This window comes from Petromyzon marinus, unplaced genomic scaffold, assembly GCF_048934315.1.
Source record: "Petromyzon marinus isolate PM22_M1 ecotype Great Lakes invasive population unplaced genomic scaffold, UKy_Petmar_22M1.pri1.0 PM_Scaffold_37, whole genome shotgun sequence".
In the NCBI taxonomy this organism is placed as follows: Eukaryota; Metazoa; Chordata; class Hyperoartia; order Petromyzontiformes; family Petromyzontidae; genus Petromyzon; species Petromyzon marinus.
In genome coordinates this window covers 688,144-714,776 of record NW_027423357.1, presented here as the reverse complement: position 1 = coordinate 714,776, position 26,633 = coordinate 688,144, and the positions used below count along the sequence as shown (strand labels likewise).

Below are 26,633 nucleotides of genomic sequence, written 5' to 3'. Positions count from 1 at the left end.
CTCCCCCCCGTGTCTCTCCCCCCGTGTCTCCCCCCCCCGTGTCTCTCCCCGTGTCTCCCCCCATGTCTCCCCCCCCCATGTCTCCCCCCCCGTGTCTCTCCCCCCGTGTCTCTCCCCCGTGTCTCCCCCCCGTGTCTCTCCCGTGTCTCTCCCCCCGTGTCTCCCCCCGTGTCTCTCCCCGTGTCTCCCCCCGTGTCTCCCCCCGTGTCTCCCCCCGTGTCTCCCCCCGTGTCTCTCCCCCGTGTCTCCCCCCCCGTGTCTCCCCCCGTGTCTCTCCCCCGTGTCTCTCCCCCGTGTCTCACCCCGTGTCTCCCCCCCCCGTGTCTCCCCCGTGTCTCCCCCCCCCCGTGTCTCTCCCCCCGTGTCTCTCCCCCCGTGTCTCTCCCCCCGTGTCTCCCCCCGTGTCTCTCCCCCCGTGTCTCTCCCCCCGTGTCTCTCCCCCCGTGTCTCCCCCCCCATGTCTCCCCCCCGTGTCTCTCCCCCCGTGTCTCTCCCCCCGTATCTCCTCCCCCCGTGTCTCTCCCCCCGTGTCTCCCCCCGTGTCTCTCCCCGTGTCTCCCCCGTGTCTCTCCCCCCGTGTCTCCCCCCGTGTCTCCCCCCGTGTCTCCCCCCGTGTCTCTCCCCGTGTCTCCCCCCCGTGTCTCCCCCGTGTCTCTCCCCCGTGTCTCTCCCCCGTGTCTCCCCCCGTGTCTCCCCCCCCGTGTCTCCCCCCGTGTCTCCCCCCCCCGTGTCTCTCCCCCGTGTCTCTCCCCGTGTCTCCCCCCGTGTCTCCCCCCGTGTCTCCCCCCGTGTTTCCCACCCGTGTGGTCCCCACCCCCCCCCGTGTCTCTCCCCCGTGTCTCTCCCGTGTCTCTCCCCGTGTCTCTCCCCCGTGTGGTCCCCACCCCCCAGGCGTGTCCTCCGTATCCTCCCCACTGAGCGCTACAAGGAGCTGGGCGAGCTGCTTGGCTCCGCCAGCCTCCAGCTCTGCCTGCTGGTGGAGCCGGCGCTGACGTCCAGAGGGCGAGCAGAGGCGGCACGTGCGCTGGTGCGCTTCCTACACGCCACGGGGCGCGCACAGGTGAGACGCTCACCGGCTAGCTCACCGGCTAGCTCACCGGCTAGCTCACCGGCTAGCTAGCTCACTGGTTAGCTCACCGGCTAGCTAGCTCACCAGCTACCTCACCGGCTAGCTCACCGGCTAGCTCACCGGCTAGCGCACCGGCTAGCTCACCGGCTAGCTCACCGGCTAGATCGCCGGCTAGCTCACCGGCTAGCTCACCGGCTAGCTAGCTCACTGGTTAGCTCACCGGCTAGCTAGCTCACCAGCTAGCTCACCGGCTAGCTCACCGGCTAGCTCACCGGCTAGCGCACCGGCTAGCTCACCGGCTAGCTCACCGGCTAGATCACCGGCTAGCTCACCGGCTAGCTCACCGGCTAGCTAGCTCACTGGTTAGCTCACCGGCTAGCTAGCTCACCGGCTAGCTCACCGGCTAGCTAGCTCAACAGCTAGCTCACCGGCTAGCTCACCGGCTAGCTCACCGGCTAGCTAGCTCACTGGTTAGCTCACCGGCTAGCTAGCTCACCGGCTAGCTCACCGGCTAGCTAGCTCAACAGCTAGCTCACCAGCTAGCTCACCGGCTAGCTCACCAACTAGCTCACCGACTAGCTCACCGGCTAGCTCACCGGCGAGCTCACCGCCTAGCTCACCGGCTAGCTCACCGGCTAGCTCACCGGCTAGCTCACCGGCTAGCTCACCAGCTAGCTCACCAAATAACTCACCAGCTAGCTCACCGGCTAGCTCACCGGCTAGCTCACCAACTAGCTCACCAAATAACTCACCAACTAGGTCACCGGCTAGCTCACCGGCTAGCTCACCAACTAGCTCACCGGCTAGTTCACCAACTAGCTCACCAACTAGCTCACCGGCTAGCTCACCGGCTAGCTCACCGGCTAGCTCACCAGCTAGCTCACCAAATAACTCACCAGCTAGCTCACCGGCTAGCTCACCGGCTAGCTCACCAGCTAGCTCACCGGCTAGCTCACCGGCTATCTCACCAACTAGCTCACCGGCTAGCTCACCAAATAACTCACCAACTAGCTCACCAACTCGCTCACCGGCTAGCTCACCGGCTAGCTCACCGGCTAGCTCACCGGCTAGCTCACCAGGTAGCTCACCGACTAGCTCACCGGCTAGCTCACCGGCTAGCTCACCAACTAGCTCACCGGCTAGCTCACCAAATAACTCACCAACTAGGTCACCGGCTAGCTCACCGGCTAGCTCAGCGGCTAGCTCACCGGCTAGCTCACCAGGTAGCTCACCGACTAGCTCACCAACTAGCTCACCGGCTAGCTCACCGGCTAGCTCACCGGCTAGCTCACCAGCTAGCTCACCAAATAACTCACCAGCTAGCTCACCGGCTAGCTCACCGGCTAGCTCACCAACTAGCTCACCAAATAACTCACCAACTAGGTCACCGGCTAGCTCACCGGCTAGCTCACCAACTAGCTCACCGGCTAGTTCACCAACTAGCTCACCAACTAGCTCACCGGCTAGCTCACCGGCTAGCTCACCGGCTAGCTCACCAGCTAGCTCACCAAATAACTCACCAGCTAGCTCACCGGCTAGCTCACCGGCTAGCTCACCAGCTAGCTCACCGGCTAGCTCACCGGCTAGCTCACCAACTAGCTCACCGGCTAGCTCACCAAATAACTCACCAACTAGCTCACCAACTCGCTCACCGGCTAGCTCACCGGCTAGCTCACCGGCTAGCTCACCGGCTAGCTCACCAGGTAGCTCACCGACTAGCTCACCGACTAGCTCACCGGCTAGCTCACCGGCTAGCTCACCAAATAACTCACCAACTAGGTCACCGGCTAGCTCACCGGCTAGCTCACCAACTAGCTCACCGGCTAGCTCACCAACTAGCTCACCGGTTAGCTCACCGGCTAGCTCACCAGCTAGCTCACCAAATAACTCACCAGCTAGCTCACCGGCTAGCTCACCGGCTAGCTCACCAACTAGCTCACCGGCTAGCTCACCAAATAACTCACCAACTAGGTCACCGGCTAGCTCAACAACTAGTTCACCGGCTAGCTCACCAAATAACTCACCAGCTCGTTCATCAACTCGCTCACCGGCTAGCTCACAAGCTAGCTCACCGGCTAGCTCACCGGCTAGCTCACCAGCTAGCTCACCAAATAACTCACCAGCTAGCTCACCGGCTAGCTCACCGGCTAGCTCACCAGCTAGCTCACCGGCTAGCTCACCGGCTAGCTCACCAACTAGCTCACCGGCTAGCTCACCAAATAACTCACCAACTAGCTCACCAACTCGCTCACCGGCTAGCTCACCGGCTAGCTCACCGGCTAGCTCACCGGCTAGCTCACCAGGTAGCTCACCGACTAGCTCACCGGCTAGCTCACCGGCTAGCTCACCAACTAGCTCACCGGCTAGCTCACCAAATAACTCACCAACTAGGTCACCGGCTAGCTCACCGGCTAGCTCACCAACTAGCTCACCGGCTAGCTCACCAACTAGCTCACCGGTTAGCTCACCGGCTAGCTCACCGGCTAGCTCACCAGCTAGCTCACCAAATAACTCACCAGCTAGCTCACCGGCTAGCTCACCGGCTAGCTCACCAACTACCTCACCGGCTAGCTCACCAAATAACTCACCAACTAGGTCACCGGCTAGCTCACCAACTAGTTCACCGGCTAGCTCACCAAATAACTCACCAGCTCGTTCATCAACTCGCTCACCGGCTAGCTCAACGGCTAGCTCACCGGCCAGCTCAACGGCTAGCTCACCGGCTAGCTCACCAAATAACTCACCAACTCGCTCACCGGCTAGCTCACCGGCTAGCTCACCGGCTAGCTCACCAGCTAGCTCACCGGCTAGCTCACCGGCTAGCTCACCAAATAACTCACCGGCTAGCTCACCGGCTAGCTCACCGGCTAGCTCACTGGCTAGCTCAACGGCTAGCTCAACGGCTAGCTCACCGGCTAGCTCACCAAATAACTCACCAACTCGCTCACCGGCTAGCTCACCGGCTAGCTCACCAGCTAGCTCACCAGCTAGATCACCAACTAGCTCACCGGCTAGCTCAGCAACTAGCTCACCAACTCGCTCACCGGCTAGCTCACCAGCTAGCTCACCAACTCGCTCACCGGCTAGCTCACCGGCGAGCTCACCAAATAACTCACCAGCTAGCTCAGCGGCTAGCTCACCAGCTAGCTCACCAGCTAGATCACCAACTAGCTCACCGGCTAGCTCACCGGCTAGCTCACCGGCTAGCTCACCAACTAGCTCACCGGCTAGCTCACCAAATAACTCACCAGCTAGTTCACCAACTAGCTCACCAGCTAGCTCACCGGCTAGCTCACCAGCTAGCTCACCAAATAACTCACCAGCTAGTTCACCAACTAGCTCACCAGCTAGCTCACCAGCTAGATCACCAACTAGCTCACCGGCTAGCTCAACGGCTAGCTCAACGGCTAGCTCACCGGCTAGCTCACCGGCTAGCTCACCAGCTAGCTCACCGGCTAGCTCACCGGCTAGCTCACCAAATAACTCACCGGCTAGCTCACCGGCTAGCTCACCGACTAGCGCACCGGCTAGCTCAGCGGCTAGCTCACCGGCTAGCTCACCGGCTAGCTCACCAGCTAGCTCACCAGCTAGATCACCAACTAGCTCACCGGCTAGCTCACCAAATAGCTCACCAACTCGCTCACCGGCTAGCTCACCGGCTAGCTCACCAACTCGCTCACCGGCTAGCTCACCGGCGAGCTCACCAAATAACTCACCAGCTAGCTCAGCGGCTAGCTCACCAGCTAGCTCACCAGCTAGATCACCAACTAGCTCACCGGCTAGCTCACCGGCTAGCTCACCGGCTAGCTCACCGGCTAGCTCACCGGCTAGCTCACCGGCTAGCTCACCAGCTAGCTCACCAAATAACTCACCAGCTAGTTCACCAACTAGCTCACCAGCTAGCTCACCGGCTAGCTCACCAGCTAGCTTACCGGCTAGATCACCAGCTAGCTCACCGGCTAGCTCACTGGCTAGCTCACCGGCTAGCTCACCGGCTAGCTCACCGGCTAGCTCACCAGCTAGCTCACCAAATAACTCACCAGCTAGTTCACCAACTAGCTCACCAGCTAGCTCACCGGCTAGCTCACCAGCTAGCTTACCGGCTAGATCACCAGCTAGCTCACCGGCTAGCTCACTGGCTAGCTCACCGGCTAGCTCACCGGCTAGCTCACCGGCTAGCTCACCGGCTAGCTCACCAACTAGCTCACCAAATAACTCACCAGCTAGCTCACCAGATAGCTCACCGGCTAGCTCACCGGCTAGCTCACCAGCTAGCTTACCGGCTAGATCACCAGCTAGCTCACTGGCTAGATCACCAGCTAGCTCACCAATTCGCTCACTGGCTAGCTCACCGGCTAGCTCACCTGCTAGCTCACCAACTCGCTCACCGGCTAGCTCACCGGCTAGCTCACCGGCTAGCTCACCAGGTAGCTCACCGGCTAGCTCACCAACTCGCTCACCGGCTAGCTCACCGGCTAGCTCACCGGCTAGCTCACTGGCTAGCTCACCGGCTAGCTCACCAACTCGCTCACCGGCTAGCTCACCGGCTAGCTCACCGGCTAGCTCACCAACTAGCTCACCAGCTACATCACCAGCTAGCTCACCGGCTAGCTCACCAACTCGCTCACCGGCTAGCTCACCGGCTAGCTCACCGGCTAGCTCAGCGGCTAGCTCAGCGGCTAGCTCACCAACTAGCTCACCGGCTAGCTCACCGGCTAGCTCACCGGCTAGCTCACCGGCTAGCTCACCAGCTAGCTCACCAACTAGCTCACCGGCTAGCTCACCAGCTAGCTCACCAGCTAGCTCACCGGCTAGCTCACCAGCTAGCTCACCAACTAGTTCACCGGCTAGCTCACCGGCTAGCTCACCGGCTAGCTCACCAACTAGCTCACCGGCTAGCTCACCGGCTAGCTCACCAGCTAGCTCACCAATTCGCTCACCGGCTAGCTCACCGGCTAGCTCACCGGCTAGCTCACCAACTCGCTCACCGGCTAGCTCACCGGCTAGCTCACCAGGTAGCTCACCGGCTAGCTCACCAGCTAGCTCACCGGTTAGCTCACCAACTCGCTCACCGGCTAGCTCACCGGCTAGCTCACCGGCTAGCTCACCAGCTAGCTCACCAATTCGCTCACTGGCTAGCTCACCGGCTAGCTCACCTGCTAGCTCACCAACTCGCTCACCGGCTAGCTCACCGGCTAGCTCACCGGCTAGCTCACCAGGTAGCTCACCGGCTAGCTCACCAACTCGCTCACCGGCTAGCTCACCGGCTAGCTCACCGGCTAGCTCACTGGCTAGCTCACCGGCTAGCTCACCAACTCGCTCACCGGCTAGCTCACCGGCTAGCTCACCGGCTAGCTCACCAACTAGCTCACCAGCTACATCACCAGCTAGCTCACCGGCTAGCTCACCAACTCGCTCACCGGCTAGCTCACCGGCTAGCTCACCGGCTAGCTCAGCGGCTAGCTCAGCGGCTAGCTCACCAACTAGCTCACCGGCTAGCTCACCGGCTAGCTCACCGGCTAGCTCACCGGCTAGCTCACCAGCTAGCTCACCAACTAGCTCACCGGCTAGCTCACCAGCTAGCTCACCAGCTAGCTCACCGGCTAGCTCACCAGCTAGCTCACCAACTAGTTCACCGGCTAGCTCACCGGCTAGCTCACCGGCTAGCTCACCAACTAGCTCACCGGCTAGCTCACCGGCTAGCTCACCAGCTAGCTCACCAATTCGCTCACCGGCTAGCTCACCGGCTAGCTCACCGGCTAGCTCACCAACTCGCTCACCGGCTAGCTCACCGGCTAGCTCACCAGGTAGCTCACCGGCTAGCTCACCAACTAGCTCACCGGCTAGCTCACCGTCTAGCTCACCGGCTAGCTCACCAGCTAGCTCACCAACTAGCTCACCGGCTAGCTCACCGGCTAGCTCACCGGCTAGCTCACCAACTAGCTCACCGGCTAGCTCACCGTCTAGCTCACCGACTAGCTCACCAGCTAGCTCACCAACTAGCTCACCGGCTAGCTCACCGGCTAGCTCACCGGCTAGCTCACCAGCTAGCTCACCGGCTAGCTCACCGGCTAGCTCACCAGCTAGTGACTGAGTGACTGACTGAGTGAGTGACTGAGTGAGTGACTGAGTGAGTGTCTGAGTGAGTGACTGAGTGAGTGAGTGACTGAGTGAGTGTCTGAGTGAGTGTCTGAGTGAGTGAGTAACTGACTGAGTGACTGAGTGAGTGCCTGAGTGACTGAGTGAGTGACTGAGTGACTGATTGACTGAGTGACTGAGTGACTGACTTATTGAGTAAGTGACTGACTGAGTGAGTGACTGAGTGAGTGAGTGACTGAGTGACTGACTGAGTGAGTGTCTGAGTGACTAAGTGAGTGACTGAGTGACTGAGTGAGTGACTACCCCCAGGACCTCCTGACTGAGCTGGGTTTGGCCGAGGCTTGCCGGGCTGCGGTGAGCGAGGGAGTTACCGTGCTGGTGGACGACACTCTCGCCGCGCGAGCCGTGGAGGAATATCTCCGCATGGTGGCCGACCGCTACCTGCAGGACGTGCTGGGTACGGCCGCCATCGTCAGCATTGTCCACCTCGTCGGCATTGTCCACCTCGTCGCCGTCGTCCACAAAGTCGCTCACCTCACTGCTGATTCTTATTCTGACTTATTATGATTGTGATGATGATTTTGATTATGATGATGCTGCTGTTGATGTTGCTCCACCTCCTCCTGCACCTCGTCGCAGGCGAGTTTATCCGCGCGCTGGTGGACTCTGAGGAGGACTGTGACGTCGAAGTCACCAAATGCTCCATGGATGAGCTGCAAGAGCGGAGAATCACACTGCGAATGTGCTGTGAGCTCGTGTTCTGCAAGATACTGGCCTCACGCTGGTCAGACTCGCACACACACACAGTCATACACAGACACAGACTCACATACACACACAGACACAGACTCACACACACACAGACTCTCACACACACACACAGTCACACACAGACACATACACACACACAGACTCAAACACACACAGACTCTCACACACAGACTCACACACACAGCCCCTCACACACAGACACAGACTCACACACACAGACTCGCACACACACACACAGTCACACACAGACACATACACACACACAGACTCAAACACACACAGACTCTCACACACAGACTCACACACACAGACTCTCACACACACACAGACTCTCACACACAGAGACACAGATAATCACACTGCGAATGTGCTGTGAACTCGTGTTCTGCAAGATACTGGCCTCACGCTGGTCAGACTCGCACACTCAGTCACACAGTCACATACACACACACAGTCACATACACACAGTCACACGCACAGACTCACACACACAGACTCTCACACACAGACACAGACTCACACACACACAGTCATACACACACACACAGTCACACACACACAGACTCACACACACACAGAGACACAGATAATCACACTGCGAATGTGCTGTGAACTCGTGTTCTGCAAGATACTGGCCTCACGCTGGTCAGACTCTCACACACACACACAGTCATACACACACAGAGACACACACACACAGACACACACAGTCATACACACACACACAGTCACACACACAGACTCACACACACACACAGACTCACACACACACACAGTCACACACACACAGTCATACACACAGACTCACACACACAGACTCACACACACAGACTCACACACACACACACAGACTCACACACACAGACTCGCACACACACACACAGACTCGCACACACACACACAGTCACGCACACACACACAGACACATACACACACACAGACTCAAACACACACAGACTCTCACACACAGACTCTCACACACATACACACAAACAGACTCACACACACACAGACTCACACACACACACAGACTCTCACACACAGAGACACAGAGAATCACAGTGCGAATGTGCTGTGAGCTCGTGTTCTGCAAGATACTGGCCTCACGCTGGTCAGACTCACACACACACACAGACACACACACTCACACACATACACACACACAGACACACACACACATACAACAACAACCGCCATTCGCCACTAAGTGGCGGTGACGTCACCACGATGCTTGTGCCAGGCTATGTGCACCCTGAGGCCACGTGAAGTGTCGAACGCCCGCTGGCAGGAGGTCACTGGGCAGACCCAGGTGCCACGGGTCGACTGACTGAGATGAGTGGCTGATGCACCACCTGTGCCCCCTACTGTGCCAACCTGCTGTGCTTTAGCCACCCGGCGCTCCGCTCGTTGTTCTGAGCGTCGCTCCTCCGTCCTCCGTTGTTGTTGGAGGGCGACTGCCTCCAACTGCCCAGTAGCATCCTTCACGAGCCTCCTCCACAGAGGCCAATCTTGACACCGCTGGTACCAGCCATCGGCAAGTCCACTCAGCTCCACGTCCTCCTGTACCACATCACTCCATCTCTTCTCTAGCCCGTGCCGCGCCCGCTTAGCCCCCTCAATCCGGCGGAACAAAAGCTGTTTCGGCATGCGGTGGCTGGGCATGCGGGCTACATGACCCAGCCATCGCAGCCTTGCCCGCCGGAGGAGCTCACCGATGGGACCTTGCCCAGATCTTTCAAGGATTTGTGAGCTCCTCACACAATCCAGTCTGGTTAAACCTGGGATGGATCGTAGGCAGGCCAGCCTAAATGTTTCTAACCGGCGAGGGAATGACCGTGGCCGAGAAGACCTGAAGCTTAGTGCGGAGCGACAGACCAGGTAGCTTCCACACAGCGTTACGCAACCGATGAAAAGATATTGCCGCTCGACTGATTCGGAGTGAGACCTCTGCTGTTAAACTGGAGCCAGTCATAAGCACACTGCCCAGGTATGGGAAACTCTCCACTCTCTCCACAACTGCCCCATCACCGATTGGGAGTTGTGGTGGTGGAGTGTCCGATGGTACAAAATACCCAGGCAGGTGCTTAGTTTTGGTGGGGCTGATGGTAAGGCCCCACCTCTTAGTGGCACGCTCCAGTCTCAGCAGCAGCGTCTCCAACTCCTCCTCTGACTGAGCAGCTATTACCAAATCATCAGCATACATAACGTGGTTGAGCAATAGGGAGCCATCCCTTGACTGCACCCGGGCATCGATCAGCCTCCCATTATATCTGTACCATATGGAGATTCCCCTGGAACAGCTATTGAAGGCTTCACGAACTACGTGGTCAAAATAGATGTTAAATAATGTGGGAGCCAGAGGACATCCCTGTCGCACCCCAAGGTGTACAGGGAATGGCTCTGACTCCCGGCCACGTAGTTTTACCCGGGCCCACTCACCATCATGAAGGTCCTTATTGATCGTGAGCAGAGGGTCAGGTACTCCAAAAGCACGAAGAACGACCCAGAGCCCAGGCCTACTGATGGTATCATAGGCCTTGACCAGGTCAATAAAGCAGAGATGTAGGTCTTGTTGGAATTCCCTACACCTCTGCTGTAGCAGACGGACAGAAAATATGGCATCTGTGCAGGACCGCCCTTTCCTGAAACCGCATTGGGGCTCCGCAAGCCTCTCCTCAGCGTGCCTGGCAAGGCGATGCTGAATAATCCTTGCCAGGACCTTTCCCGGCACACTGAGGAGTGAGATGCCCCTGTAGTTGTTACAGTCTGTGCGGTTCCCCTTCTTAAAAAGGGGGACCACCAGGGCATCCTTCCAATCCTGCGGAACCCGTCCAGTGGTCCAGACTGTTGTTATGATGTCATATAGGGCAGTCTGTGCACAAACGCCACCCTCCCTCAGCATTTCGCTTGGGAGATCATCTCTGCCCGCTGCCTTTCCTGGTCTCAGACTCCGGATCGCCTTCAGTACTTCCTCAACAGATGGCACCTCAGCCAGCCACTCACAGGGGGTGACTTCTTCCAATATTTGAGGCACCGCAGCCTCAGCAGGGTCATCCTCACTTTGTGCCACAATGTTTTCCTGGCTGAGGGATTTTCCCTCCCCCAAGACCTCACAGAAATGCTCAGCAAATCTGCAAACCTGTTCCTGGGGGTCGGAGATTGGATCACTGTTTTTCCCACCAATGATGGTAATAGGTGTGGCGCTGCAGGTTACTTTTTTGATGGAGTTAAATAGAGATTTGTGATCGCGGGCCACTGAGGCAGCCTCCATCTCCTCAGCAACCCGCGACCACCACCCATCCTTGCAGCGCCTCACGGCTCTCCGAACCTCCGATCGAAGGCTGCGGTAAGCCTCCTCATTCTCTGATGTGGGATTCTGTATCCGATGACAGTGGGCCTGTCGCTTTTTCTCAACCATCCTGAACACCTCCTCTGTCAGCCAGGGTCTCTGGGGAGGTCTGGACCGCGTACCCAAAGCAGCCATTGCAGCTGCATGAGCCACAGTCCTAAACCTCGCCCATTTACCCTCGACATCAGGAGGAGTGGGGGACGATGCCAACCCCAACCGCAAGCGATGATGAAGTTCTCGCTTGCAACTTTCATCAGATAGCTGAGACCAGGCCACTTTCGGTTGGAATGGGGTCCTGGGTGTACACCCACCACCAGCGTCAAAGGATGGCAGGTGCATCTTAAAGATGACTAGTCGATGGTCAGAGGGTAGATCAGCTCCACGGTAGGTCCTGGTGTCAAGGACATGGGCTCGCATCCGCTGGTCCGTCACTATGTAGTCCAGTAGATGTTCTTGCTTGGACCCGGCATGCATCCATGATGTTGTGTGGATGCGCCGATGCCGGAACAGCGTGTTGGTAATTACAAGCCCATGGGCTGCACTCACACACAGACTCACACACACACACACAGACTCATACACACAAACTCACACACACACACACAGGCTCACACACACACACAGACTCACACAACAACAACAACAACCGCCATTCGCCACTAAGTGGCGGTGACGTCACCACGACGCTTGTGCCAGGCTATGTGCACCCTGAGGCCACGTGAAGTGTCGAACGCCCGCTGGCAGGAGGTCACGGGGCAGACCCAGGTGCCACGGGTCGACTGACTGAGATGACTGGCTGATGCACCACCTGTGCCCCCTACTGTGCCAACCTGCTGTGCTTTAGCCACCCGGCGCTCCGCTCGCTGTTGTGAGCGTCGCTCCTCCGCCCTCCGTTGTTGTTGGAGGGCGACTGCCTCCAACTGCCCAGTAGCATCCTTCACGAGCCTCCTCCACAGAGGCCGATCTTGACACCGCTGGTACCAGTCATCGGCAAGTCCACTCAGCTCCACGTCCTCCTGTACCACATCACTCCATCTCTTCTCTAGCCCGTGCCGCGCCCGCTTAGCCCCCTCAATCCGGCCAAACAAAAGCTGTTTCGGCATGCGGTGGCTGGGCATGCGGGCTACATGACCCAGCCATCGCAGCCTTGCCTGCCGGAGGAGCTCACCGATGGGACCCTGCCCAGATCTTTCAAGGATTTGTGAGCTCCTCACACAATCCAGTCTGGTTAAACCCAGGATGGATCGTAGGCAGGCCAGCCTAAATGTTTCTAACCGGCGAAGATGTTCCATTAGGGGGGTCCACGTTTCGCAAGCGTAGAGAAGGGAGGGAATGACCGTGGCCGAGAAGACCTGAAGCTTAGTGCGGAGCGACAGACCAGGTAGCTTCCACACAGCGTTACGCAACCGATGAAAAGATATTGCCGCTCGACTGATTCGGAGTGAGACCTCTGCTGTTAAACTGGTGCCAGTCATAAGCACACTGCCCAGGTATGGGAAACTCTCCACTCTCTCCACAACTGCCCCATCACCGATTGGGAGTTGTGGGGGTGGAGTGTCCGATGGTACAAAATACCCAGGCAGGTGCTTGGTTTTGGTGGGGCTGATGGTAAGGCCCCACCTCTTAGTGGCACGCTCCAGTCTCAGCAGCAGCGTCTCCAACTCCTCCTCTGACTGAGCAGCTATTACCAAGTCATCAGCATACATAACGTGGTTGAGCAATAGGGAGCCATCCCTTGACCGCACCCGGGCATCGATTAGCCTCCCATTATATCTGTACCATATGGAGATTCCCCCGGTACAGCTATTGAAGGCTTCACGAACTACGCGGTCAAAATAGATGTTAAATAATGTGGGAGCCAGAGGACATCCCTGTCGCACCCCAAGGTGTACAGGGAATGGCTCTGACTCCCGGCCACGTAGTTTTACCCGGGCCCGCTCACCATCATGAAGGTCCTTAATGATCGTGAGCAGAGGGTCAGGTACTCCAAAAGCACGAAGAACGACCCAGAGCCCAGGCCTACTGATGGTATCATAGGCCTTGACCAGGTCAATAAAGCAGAGATGTAGGTCTTGTTGGAATTCCCTACACCTCTGCTGTAGCAGACGGACAGAAAATATGGCATCTGTGCAGGACCGCCCTTTCCTGAAACCGCATTGGGGCTCCGCAAGCCTCTCCTCAGCGTGCCTGGCAAGGCGATGCTGAATAATCCTTGCCAGGACCTTTCCCGGCACACTGAGGAGTGAGATGCCCCTGTAGTTGTTACAGTCTGTGCGGTCCCCCTTCTTAAAAAGGGGGACCACCAGGGCATCCTTCCAATCCTGCGGAACCCGTCCAGTGGTCCAGACTGTTGTTATGATGTCATATAGGGCAGTCTGTGCACAAACGCCACCCTCCCTCAGCATTTCGCTTGGAAGATCATCTCTGCCCGCTGCCTTTCCTGGTCTCAGACTCCGGATCGCCTTCAATACTTCCTCAGCAGATGGCACCTCAGCCAGCCACTCACAGGGGGTGACTTCATCCAATATTTGAGGCACCGCAGCCTCAGCAGGGTCATCCTCACTTTGTGCCACGATGTTTTCCTGGCTGAGGGATTTTCCCTCCCCCAGGACCTCACAGAAATGCTCAGCAAATCTGCGAACCTGTTCCTGGGGGTCGGAAATTGGATCGCCGTTTTTTCCCCTAATGATGGTAATAGGTGTGGCGCTGCAGGTTACTTTTTTGATGGAGTTAAATAGAGATTTGTGATCACGGGCCACTGAGGCAGACTCCATCTCCTCAGCAACCCGCGACCACCACCCATCCTTGCAGCGCCTCACGGCTCTCCGAACCTCCGAGCGAAGGCTGCGGTAAGCCTCCTCATTCTCTGACGTGGGACTCTGTAGCCGATGACAGTGGGCCTGTCGCTTTTTCTCAACCATCGTGAACAACTCCTCTGTCATCCAGGGTGTCTGGGGAGGTCTGGACCGCGTACCCAAAGCAGCCATTGCAGCTGCATGAGTCACAGTCCTAAACCTCGCCCATTTACCCTCGACATCAGGAGGAGTCGGGGACGATGCCAATCCCAGCCGCAAGCGATGATGAAATTCTCGCTTGCAACTTTCATCAGATAACTGAGACCAGGCCACTTTAGGTTGGAATGGGGTCCTGGGTGTACACCCACCACCGGAGTGGAAGAATGGCAGGCGCATCTTACAGATGACTAGTCGATGGTCAGAGGGCAGATCAGCTCCACGGTAGGTCCTGGTGTCAAGGACATGGGCTCGCATTCGCTGGTCCGTCACTACGTAGTCCAGCAGATGTTCTTGCTTGGACCCGGCATGCATCCATGATGTTGTGTGGATGCGCCGATGCCGGAACAGCGTGTTGGTAATTACAAGCCCATGGGCTGCACAAAAATCTAGCAGCCTCCTACCGTTGTTATTGAGCTGATCTGGCCCATGCCCTCCAATCACTCCAGGCCAGGTGCCAGTATCATGACCAACTCGGGCATTGAAGTCACCCAACATGATGACTCTATCCCGAGGGGCCACTTTAGCCAGCACCTGTGACAGGAGGTCATAGAAGGCATCTGACTCATCGGCTTTGCCTGCATCCCTCCACGGATGTTCATCTTCGGTGGGGGCATAAGTAACCACGACCACCATTCCTCGCCTCCTGTTGATGGGAAGGCGAGCCCAAAGTAGCCTGGGGCTTACAGCTTCCCACACCTCACCGCCACGCTCCCACGCCCCCTTCATTCTTTTGTTCAAAAGAAGACCCACACCCTGTTGTTTGGCAGTCTGCTGCCCCGAGTAGAGGACTGTCCACCCCTCATGGTGGCAGGAGCCAGAGCCGGTCCACCGGACCTCCTGAATGCCGCATAGATCCAGGCTCACACACACACAGACTCACACACACAGACTCACTCACAGACTCACACACTCAGACTCACTCACAGACTCACACACAGACTCGCACACACACAGACTCGCACACACACAGACTCACACACACACACAGACTCACACACACACACAGACTCACACACAGACTCGCACACACACAGACTCGCACACACAGAATCACTCCCTCACAACCCCCGTGCCCCCCACCCCCGTGCCCCCCCTTCTCCCTCCCCTCGTGCCCCCCACCCCCGTGCCCCCCCCCTTCTCCCTCCCCTCGTGCCCCCCCCCCCCGACTGCAGCATGTTCCCGGCGGAGCTGCGTGCGGTGTTCGGGTCGTGGCGGCGAGTTTGTGAGAACCGCGGCTGGTCAGAGGTACCCAGACAAAACCGCAGTGCCACTCATCACTACAGCCTCACCACAACAGCCGTGTCACTCATCGCTACAGCCTCACCACAACAGCAGTGCCACTCATCGCTATGGCTACAGCCTCACCACAACAGCCGTGCCACTCATCACTACGGCTACAGCCTCACCACAACAGCCGTGTCACTCATCACTACAGCCTCACAACAGCCGTGCCACTCATCACTACAGCCACAGCCTCACCACAACAGCAGTGCCACTCATCACTACAGCTACAGCCTCACCACAACAGCCGTGCCACTCATCACTACTGCTACAGCCTCACCACAACAGCCGTGCCACTCATCACTACTGCTACAGCCTCACCACAACAGCCGTGTCACTCATTGCTACGGCTACAGCCTCACCACAACAGCCGTGCCACTCATCACTACTGCTACAGCCTCACCACAACAGCCGTGTCACTCATCACTACGGCTACAGCCTCACCACAACAGCCGTGCCACTCATCACTACAGCTACAGCCTCACCACAACAGCCGTGTCACTCATCACTATGGCTACAGCCTCACCACAACAGCCGTGTCACTCATCACTACAGCCTCACCACAACAGCCGTGTCACTCATCACTACTGCTACAGCCTCACCACAACAGCCGTGTCACTCGTCACTACGGCTACAGCCTCACCACAACAGCCGTGCCACTCATCACTACTGCTACAGCCTCACCACAACAGCCGTGCCACTCATCACTACTGCTACAGCCTCACCACAACAGCCGTGTCACTCATCACTACGGCTACAGCCTCACCACAACAGCCGTGCCACTCATCACTACAGCTACAGCCTCACCACAACAGCCGTGTCACTCATCACTATGGCTACAGCCTCACCACAACAGCCGTGTCACTCATCACTACAGCTACAGCCGCACCACAACAGCCGTGTCACTCATCACTACTGCTACAGCCTCACCACAACAGCCGTGTCACTCGTCGCTACGGCTACAGCCTCACCACAACAGCCGTGCCACTCATCGCTACAGCCTCACCACAACAGCCGTGCCACTCATCACTACGGCTACAGCCTCACCACAACAGCCGTGTCACTCATCGCTATGGCTACAGCCTCACCACAACAGCCGTGTCACTCATCGCTACGGCTACAGCCTCACCACAACAGCCGTGTCACTCATCGCTATGGCTACAGCCTCACCACAACAGCCGTGTCACTCATCGCTACGGCTACAGCCTCACCACAACAGCCGTGTCACTCATCGCTATGGCTACAGCCTCACCACAACAGCCGTGTCACTCATCGCTACGGCTACAGCCTCACCACAACAGCCGTGCCACTCATCACTACTGCTACAGCCTCACCACAACAGCCGTGCCACTCATCACTACAGCTACAGCCTCACCACAACAGCCGTGTCACTCATCACTACAGCTACAGCCTCACCACAACAGCCGTGTCACTCATCGCTACAGCCTCACCACAACAGCCGTGTCACTCATCACTACGGCTACAGCCTCACCACAACAGCCGTGCCACTCATCACTACAGCTACAGCCTCACCACAACAGCCGTGTCACTCATCACTACGGCTACAGCCTCACCACAACAGCCGTGCCACCCATCGCTATGGTAACTCTCTCTCACTGTAACTCTCTCTCACTGTAACTCTCTCTCACTGTAACTCTCTCTCACTGTAACTCTCTCTCACTGTAACTCTCTCACTGTAACTCTCTCTCACTGTAACTCTCACTGTAACTCTCACTGTAACTGTCTCCCACTGTACCTCTCACTGTAACTCTCACTGTACCTCTCACTGTAACTCTCTCCCACTGTAACTCTCACTGTAACTCTCACTGTAACTCTCTCCCACTGTAACTCTCACTGTAACTCTCACTGTAACTCTCTCCCACTGTAACTCTCACTGTAACTCTCTCCCACTGTAACTCTCTCACTGTAACTCTCTCACTGTAACTCTCACTGTACCTCTCTCACTGTAACTCTCACTGTAACTCTCTCCCACTGTAACTCTCTCCCACTGTACCTCTCACTGTAACTCTCACTGTAACTCCCACTGTACCTCTCACTGTAACTCTCTCCCACTGTAACTCTCACTGTAACTCTCACTGTAACTCTCTCCCACTGTAACTCTCATTGTAACTCTCTCCCACTGTACCTCTCACTGTAACTCTCTCCCACTGTAACTCTCACTGTAACTCTCACTGTAACTCTCTCCCACTGTAACTCTCATTGTAACTCTCTCACTGTAACTCTCTCCCACTGTAACTCTCACTGTAACTCTCTCTCACTGTAACTCTCTCACTGTAACTCTCACTGTAACTCTCTCCCACTGTAACTCTCATTGTAACTCTCTCACTGTAACTCTCTCCCACTGTAACTCTCACTGTAACTCTCTCTCACTGTAACTCTCTCACTGTAACTCTCCCACTGTAACTCTCACTGTAACTCTCACTGTAACTCTCTCCCACTGTAACTCTCTCCCACTGTAACTCTCACTGTACCTCTCTCACTGTAACTCTCACTGTAACTCTCTCCCACTGTAACTCTCTCCCACTGTACCTCTCACTGTAACTCTCACTGTAACTCTCACTGTACCTCTCACTGTAACTCTCTCCCACTGTAACTCTCACTGTACCTCTCACTGTACCTCTCACTGTAACTCTCTCTCACTGTAACTCTCTCACTGTAACTCTCTCCCACTGCAACTCTCTCTTACTGTAACTCTCTCTCACTGTAACTCTCTCACTGTAACTCTCTCCCACTGCAACTCTCTCTTACTGTAACTCTCTCTCACTGTAACTCTCTCTCACTGTAACTCTCTCTCACTGTAACTCTCTCTCACTGTAACTCTCTCACTGTATCTCTCTCTCACTGTAACTCTCTCTCACTGTAACTCTCTCACTGTAACTCTCTATCACTGTAACTCTCTCTCTCACTGTAACTCTCTCTCACTGTAACTCTCACTGTAACTCTCACTGTAACTCTCTCCCACTGTACCTCTCACTGTAACTCTCACTGTACCTCTCACTGTAACTCTCTCCCACTGTAACTCTCACTGTAACTCTCTCACTGTAACTCTTTCCCACTGCAACTCTCTCTTACTGTAACTCTCTCTCACTGTAACTCTCTCTCACTGTAACTCTCTATCACTGTAACTCTCTCTCACTGTAACTCTCACTGTACCTCTCACTGTAACTCTCTCTCACTGTAACTCTCTCTCACTGTAATTCTCTCTCTCACTGTAACTCTCTCACTGTAACTCTCTCCCACTGTAACTCTCTCCCACTGTAACTCTCTCACTGTAACTCTCTCCCACTGTAACTCTCTCCCACTGTAACTCTCTCTCACTGTAACTCTCACTGTAACTCTCTCTCACTGTAACTCTCTCTCACTGTAACTCTCACTGTAACTCTCTCACTGTAACTCTCTCTCACTGCAACTCTCTCACTGTAACTCTCACTGTAACTCTCACTGTAACTCTCTCTCACTGCAACTCTCTCTGTAACTCTCTCACTGTAACTCTCTCTCACTGTAACTCTCACTGTAACTCTCTCTGTAACTCTCTCTGTAACTCTCTCACTGTAACTCTCTCTCACTGTAACTTTCTCTCACTGTAACTCTCACTGTAACTCTCTCTGTAACTCTCTCTCACTGTAACTCTCTCACTGTAACTATCTCTCACTGTACCTCTCTCACTGTAACTCTCTCTCACTGTAACTCTCTCACTATAACTCTCTCTGTAACTCTCTCTCACTGTAACTCTCTCCCACTGTAACTCTCACTGTAACTCTCTCACTGTAACTCTCTCCCACTGTAACTCTCACTGTAACTCTCTCTCACTGTAACTCTCTCCCACTGTAACTCTCTCCCACTGTAACTCTCACTGTAACTCTCTCTCACTGTACCTCTCTCCCACTGTAACTCTCACTGTAACTCTCACTGTACCTCTCACTGTAACTCTCTCTCACTGTAACTCTCTCCCACTGTAACTCTCACTGTAACTCTCACTGTAACTCCCACTGTAACTCTCTCTCACTGTAACTCTCTCCCACTGTAACTCTCTCCCACTGTAACTCCCACTGTAACTCTCTCTCACTGTAACTCTCTCACTGTAACTCTCTCACTGTAACTCTCTCCCACTGTAACTCTCTCTCACTGTAACTCTCTCTCACTGTAACTCTCTCCCACTGTAACTCTCTCTCACTGTAACTCTCTCTCACTGTAACTCTCTCCCACTGTAACTCTCACTGTAACTCTCTCTCACTGTAACTCTCTCTCACTGTAACTCTCTCTCACTGTAACTCTCTCACTGTAACTCTCTCCCACTGTAACTCTCTCTCACTGTAACTCTCTCTCACTGTAACTCTCTCCCACTGTAACTCTCTCTCACTGTAACTCTCTCCCACTGTAACTCTCACTGTAACTCTCTCTCACTGTAACTCTCTCTCACTGTAACTCTCTCACTGTAACTCTCTCCCACTGTAACTCTCACTGTAACTCTCATTGTAACTCCCACTGTAACTCTCTCTCACTGTAACTCTCACTGTAACTCTCTCCCACTGTAACTCTCACTGTAACCCTCTCTCACTGTAACTCTCTCCCACTGTAACTCTCTCCCACTGTAACTCTCTCTCACTGTAACTCTCTCTCACTGTAACTCTCACTGTGCCTCTCACTGTACCTCTCACTGTAACTCTCTCTCACTGTAACTCTCTCCCACTGTAACTCTCACTGTAACTCTCTCACTGTAACTCTCTCTCACTGTAACTCTCTCTCACTGTAACTCTCTCACTGTAACTCTCATTGTAACTCTCTCACTGTAACTCTCTCACTGTAACTCTCTCTCACTGTAACTCTCTCACTGTAACTCTCTCTCACTGTAACTCTCTCTCACTGTAACTCTCTCTCACTGTAACTTTCTCTCACTGTAACTCTCTCACTGTAACTCTCTCTGTAACTCTCACTGTAACTCTATCACTGTAACTCTCACTGTAACTCTCACTGTAACTCTCTCCTACTGTAACTCTCTCACTGTAACTCTCTCACTGTAACTCTCACTGTAACTCTCTCCCACTGTAACTCTCTCTCACTGTAACTCTCTCACTGTAACTCTGTCACTGTAACTCTCTCTCACTGTAACTCTCACTGTAGCTCTCTCTCACTGTAACTCTCACTGTACCTCTCACTGTAACTCTCTCTCACTGTAACTCTCTCCCATTGTAACTCTCACTGTAACTCTCACTGTACCTCTCTCCCACTGTAACTCTCACTGTACCTCTCACTGTAACTCTCTCTCACTGTAACTCTCTCCCACTGTAACTCTCATTGTAACTCTCACTGTATCTCTCACTGTAACTCTCTCCCACTGTAACTCTCACTGTAACTCTCTCCCACTGTAACTCTCTCTCACTGTAACTCTCTCCCACTGTAACTCTCACTGTAACTCTCTCTCACTGTAACTCTCTCACTGTAACTCTCTCTCACTGTAACTCTCTCACTGTAACTCTCTCCCACTGTAACTCTCTCTCACTGTAACTCTCTCCCACTGTAACTCTCACTGTAACTCTCACTGTAACTCTCACTGTAACTCTCTCACTGTAACTCTCTCCCACTGTAACTCTCTCCCCGCGTAGGTGGCTGATCGCCTCGTTGGCTCTGCGTTCTTCCTCCGCTTTGTGTGCCCGGCGATCGCCGCCCCAACTCTCTACGGCCTCACGCGGGAGCAGCCCGAGCAGCGAGCGGCACGCACGCTGCACCTCATAGCCCGCGTCATACGCAACCTCGCCTCCTTCAACAAGTGAGACGTCGTCACGGCCACCGTCGTCACGGCCACCGTCGTCACGGCCACCGTCGTCACGGCCACCGTCGTCATGGCCACCGTCGTCACGGCCACCGTCACCACCGTTGTCATGGCCACCGTCGTCACGGCCACCGTTGTCATGGCCACCGTTGTCATGTCCACCGTCGTCACGGCCACCGTCACCACCGTTGTCATGGCCACCGTCGTCACGGCCACCGTCGTCATGGCCACCGTCGTCATAGGAGATTGAATCTTTACCCTCGGGGCTCCTCCAGAAACAACGAAAAGCCGCTTCGTGTGGCCACGTGGAATGTTCGAACGCTCACTGCGGAGGAGAGGCTGCCGCTCCTTTGTCGGGAGCTGGACCGGTACCGCCTGGATCTCTGTGGCATTCAGGAGGTCCGGTGGACCGGCTCTGGTTCCTGCCACCATGAGGGGTGGACAGTCCTCTACCCGGGGCAGCAGACTGCCAAACAACAGGGAGTGGCTCTTCTTCTGAACAAAAGAATGAAGGGGGCGTGGGAGCGTGGCGGTGAGGTGTAGGAAGCTGTAAGCCCCAGGCTACTTTGGGCTCGCCTTCCCATCAACCGGAAGCGAGGAGTGGTGGTCGTGGTTACTTGTGCCGTCTGTTGAGGAAGTACTGAAGGCGATCCGGAGTCTAAGACTAGGAAAGGCAGCGGGCAGAGATGATCTCCCAAGCGAAATGCTGAGGGAGGGTGGCGTTTGTGCACAGACTGCCCTATATGACATCATAACAACAGTCTGGACCACTGGACGGGTTCCGCAGGATTGGAAGGATGCCCTGGTGGTCCCCCTCTTTAAGAAGGGGGACCGCACAGACTGTAACAACTACAGGGGCATCTCACTCCTCAGTGTGCCGGGAAAGGTCCTGGCAAGGATTATTCAGCATCGCCTTGCCAGGCACGCTGAGGAGAGGCTTGCGGAGCCCCAATGCGGTTTCAGGAAAGGGCGGTCCTGCACAGATGCCATATTTTCTGTCCGTCTGCTACAGCAGAGGTGTAGGGAATTCCAGCAAGACCTACATCTCTGCTTTATTGACCTGGTCAAGGCCTATGATACCATCAGTAGGCTTGGGCTCTGGGTTGTTCTTCATGCTTTCAGAGTCCCTGACCCTCTGCTCACAATCATTTAGGACCTTCATGATGGTGAGCGGTCCCGGGTAAAACTACGTGGCCGGGAGTCAGAGCCATTCCCTGTACACCTTGGGGTGCGACAGGGATATCCTCTGGCTCCCACATTATTTAACATCTATTTTGGCCACGTAGTTCGTGAAGCCTTCAATAGCTGTACCGGGGGAATCTCCATTTGGTACAGATATAATGGGAGGCTAATCGATGCCCGGGTGCGGTCAAGGGATGGCTCCCTATTGCTCAACCACGTTATGTATGCCGATGATTTGGTAATAGCTGCTCATTCAGAGGAGGAGTTGGAGATGCTGCTGCTGAGACTGGAGCGTGCCACTAGAGATGAGCCCTACCATCAGCCCCACCAAAACTAAGCACCTGCCTGGGTATTTTGCAACATCGGTCACTCCACCCCCACAACTCCCAATCGGTGATGGGGCAGTTGTGGAGAGAGTGGAGAGTTTCCCATACCTGGGCAGTGTGCTCATGACCGGCTCCAGTTTAACAGCAGAGGTCTCACTCCGAATCAGTCGAGCGGCAATATCTTTTCATCGGTTGCGTAACGCTGTGTGGAAGCTACCTGGTCTGTCGCTCCGCACTAAGCTTCAAGTCTTCCCGGCCATGGTCATTCCTTCCCTTCTCTACGCTTGCGAAACATGGACCTCCCTAATGGAACATCTTCGCCGATTGGAAACATTTAGGCTGGCCTGCCTACGATCCATCCTGGGTTTAACCAGGCTGGATTGTGTGAGGAGCTCACATCCTTGAAAGATCTGGGCAGGGTCCCATCGGTGAGCTCTTCCGGCAGGCAAGGCTGCGATGGCTGGGTCATGTAGCCCGCATGCCCAGCCACCGCATGCCGAAACAACTTTTGTTTGGCCGGATCGAGGGGGCTAAACGGGCGCGGCACGGGCTAGAGAAGAGATGGAGTGATGTGGTACAGGAGGACGTGGAGCTGAGTGGACTTGCCGATGACTGGTACCAGCGGTGTCAAGATCGGCCTCTGTGGAGGAGGCTCGTGAAGGACGCTACTGGGCAGTTGGAGGCAGTCGCCCTCCAACAACAACGGAGGGCGGAGGAGCGACGCTCAGAACAACGAGCGGAGCGCCGGGTGGCTAAAGCACAGCAGGTTGGCACAGTAGGGGGCACAGGTGGTGCATCAGCCAGTCATCTCAGTCAGTCGACCCGTGGCACCTGGGTCTGCCCCGTGACCTCCTGCCAGCGGGCGTTCGACACTTCACGTGATAGCCTCAAGGTGCACATAGCCTGGCACAAGCGTCGTGGTGACGTCACCGCCACTTAGTGGCGAATGGCGGTTGTTGTTGTATGTGTGTCTGTGTGTGAGTGTCTGTGGGAGTGTCTGTGTGTGTGTGTATCTGTGCCTGTGTGTGAGTCTGTGTGTGAGTGTCTGGTGAGTGTCTGTGTGTGAGTGTGAGTGTCTGTGTGTCTGTGTGGCCTGGCACCAAGCGTCGTGGTGACGTCACCGCCACTTAGTGGCGAATGGCGGTTGTTTTGTGTTGTTGTTGTTGTTGTGTCTATGTAGGTTCGGACACAAGGAGTTCTACATGTGGTTCATGAACGGATTCCTGGAGCAGGAGTGGGGCCGGATGCGTCGCTTCCTGCTCGAGATCTCGGGCTCACCGACCACGCCTGCGGCGGCACCGGGATATGACGGCTACGTGGACCTGGGCCGTGAGCTGTGCCTGCTGCACTCCTTGCTGTGTGAAGCCCTGCCAGCAGAGAAGGTGAGACACGGGGAGAGAGAGAGAGACACGGGGAGAGAGAGAGAGAGACACGGGGAGAGAGAGAGAGACACGGGGAGAGAGAGAAGACACGGGGAGAGAGAGAGAGAGAGAGACACGGGGAGAGAGAGAGACACGGGGAGAGAGAGACATGGGGAGAGAGAGAGAGAGAGACACGGGGAGAGAGAGACACGGAGAGAGACACGGGTAGAGAGAGAGAGACACGGGGATAGAGAGAGAGAGAGACACGGGTAGAGAGAGAGACACGGGGAGAGAGAGAGACACGGGTAGAGAGAGACACGAGGAGAGAGAGAGACACGGGGAGAGAGAGAGACACGGGGATAGAGAGAAGACACGGGGAGAGAGAGAGAGAGAGAGACACGGGGAGAGAGAGAGACACGGGGAGAGAGAGACATGGGGAGAGAGAGAGAGACACGGGGAGAGAGAGAGACACGGGGAGAGAGAGACACGGGGAGGGAGAGAGAGACACGGGGAGAGAGAGAGTGACACGGGGAGAGAGAGAGACACGGGGAGAGAGAGAGAGACACGAGGAGAGAGAGAGAGACACGGGGAGAGAGAGAGAGAGACACGGGGAGAGAGAGAGAGACACGGGGAGAGAGAGAGATACGGGGAGAGAGAGAGAGACACGGGGAGAGAGAGAGAGACACGGGGAGAGAGAGAGACACGGGGAGAGAGAGAGACACGGGGAGAGAGAGAGAGACACGGGGAGAGAGAGAAGACACGGGGAGAGAGAGAGAGAGACACGGGGAGAGAGAGAGACACGGGGAGAGAGAGACATGGGGAGAGAGAGAGAGAGAGAGAGACACGGGGAGAGAGAGACACGGAGAGAGACACGGGTAGAGAGAGAGAGACACGGGGATAGAGAGAGAGAGAGACACGGGTAGAGAGAGAGACACGGGGAGAGAGAGAGACACGGGTAGAGAGAGACACGAGGAGAGAGAGAGACACGGGGAGAGAGAGAGACACGGGGATAGAGAGAAGACACGGGGAGAGAGAGAGAGAGAGAGACACGGGGAGAGAGAGAGACACGGGGAGAGAGAGACATGGGGAGAGAGAGAGAGACACGGGGAGAGAGAGAGACACGGGGAGAGAGAGACACGGGGAGAGAGAGAGAGACACGGGGAGAGAGAGAGTGACACGGGGAGAGAGAGAGACACGGGGAGAGAGAGAGAGACACGGGGAGAGAGAGAGAGACACGGGGAGAGAGAGAGAGAGACACGGGGAGAGAGAGAGAGACACGGGGAGAGAGAGAGATACGGGGAGAGAGAGAGAGACACGGGGAGAGAGAGAGAGACACGGGGAGAGAGAGAGTGACACGGGGAGAGAGAGAGACACGGGGAGAGAGAGAGACACGGGGAGAGAGAGAAGACACGGGGAGAGAGAGAGAGAGAGACACGGGGAGAGAGAGAGACACGGGGAGAGAGAGACATGGGGAGAGAGAGAGAGAGACACGGGGAGAGAGAGACATGGAGAGAGACACGGGTAGAGAGAGAGAGACACGGGGATAGAGAGAGAGAGAGACACGGGTAGAGAGAGAGACACGGGGACAAAGAGAGACACGGGTAGAGAGAGACACGAGGAGAGAGAGAGACACGGGGAGAGAGAGAGACACGGGGATAGAGAGAGAGAGAGACACGGGGAGAGAGAGAGACACGGGGAGAGAGAGAGAGACACGGGGAGAGAGAGAGTGACACGGGGAGAGAGAGAGACACGGGTAGAGAGAGAGACACGGGTAGAGAGAGAGACACGGGTAGAGAGAGAGACACGGGGAGAGAGAGAGTGACACGGGGAGAGAGAGAGACATGAGGAGAGAGAGAGACACGGGTAGAGAGAGAGACACGAGGAGAGTGAGAGAGACACGGGGAGAGAGAGAGACACGAGGAGAGTGAGAGAGACACGAGGAGAGTGAGAGAGACACGGGGAGAGAGAGAGACACGGGGAGAGAGAGAGACACACGGGGAGAGAGAGACACGGGGAGAGAGAGACACGGGGAGAGAGAGAGACGAGGGGAGAGACACGAGGAGAGTGAGAGAGACACGGGTAGAGAGAGAGAGACACGGGGATAGAGAGAGAGAGAGACACGGGTAGAGAGAGAGACATGGGGAGAGAGAGAGACACGGGTAGAGAGAGACACGAGGAGAGAGAGAGACACGGGGAGAGAGAGAGACACGGGGAGAGAGAGAGACACGGGGATAGAGAGAGAGAGAGACACGGGGAGAGAGAGAGACACGGGGAGAGAGAGAGACACGGGGATAGAGAGAGAGAGAGACACGGGGAGAGAGAGAGAGACACGGGGAGAGAGACACGGGGAGAGAGAGAGACACGGGTAGAGAGAGAGACACGGGGAGAGA

At 55.9% G+C, this 26,633-nt stretch overlaps 1 protein-coding gene across 7 annotated transcripts in view; it reads left to right on the top strand.

Moving 5' to 3' along the window:
• LOC116958114 (uncharacterized) overlaps positions 1-26,633 on the top strand; it is a 139,146-nt gene that overhangs the window by 81,036 nt on the left and 31,477 nt on the right. For all 7 annotated transcript variants that reach the window (XM_076064278.1, XM_076064280.1, XM_076064277.1 and 4 more), the window contains 6 exons: positions 892-1,060; positions 7,478-7,625; positions 7,808-7,952; positions 15,475-15,547; positions 21,208-21,371; positions 24,063-24,264. In XM_076064278.1, the coding sequence (XP_075920393.1) occupies positions 892-1,060; positions 7,478-7,625; positions 7,808-7,952; positions 15,475-15,547; positions 21,208-21,371; positions 24,063-24,264 (901 nt within the window). The remainder of the gene's footprint in view (positions 1-891; positions 1,061-7,477; positions 7,626-7,807; positions 7,953-15,474; positions 15,548-21,207; positions 21,372-24,062; positions 24,265-26,633) is intronic.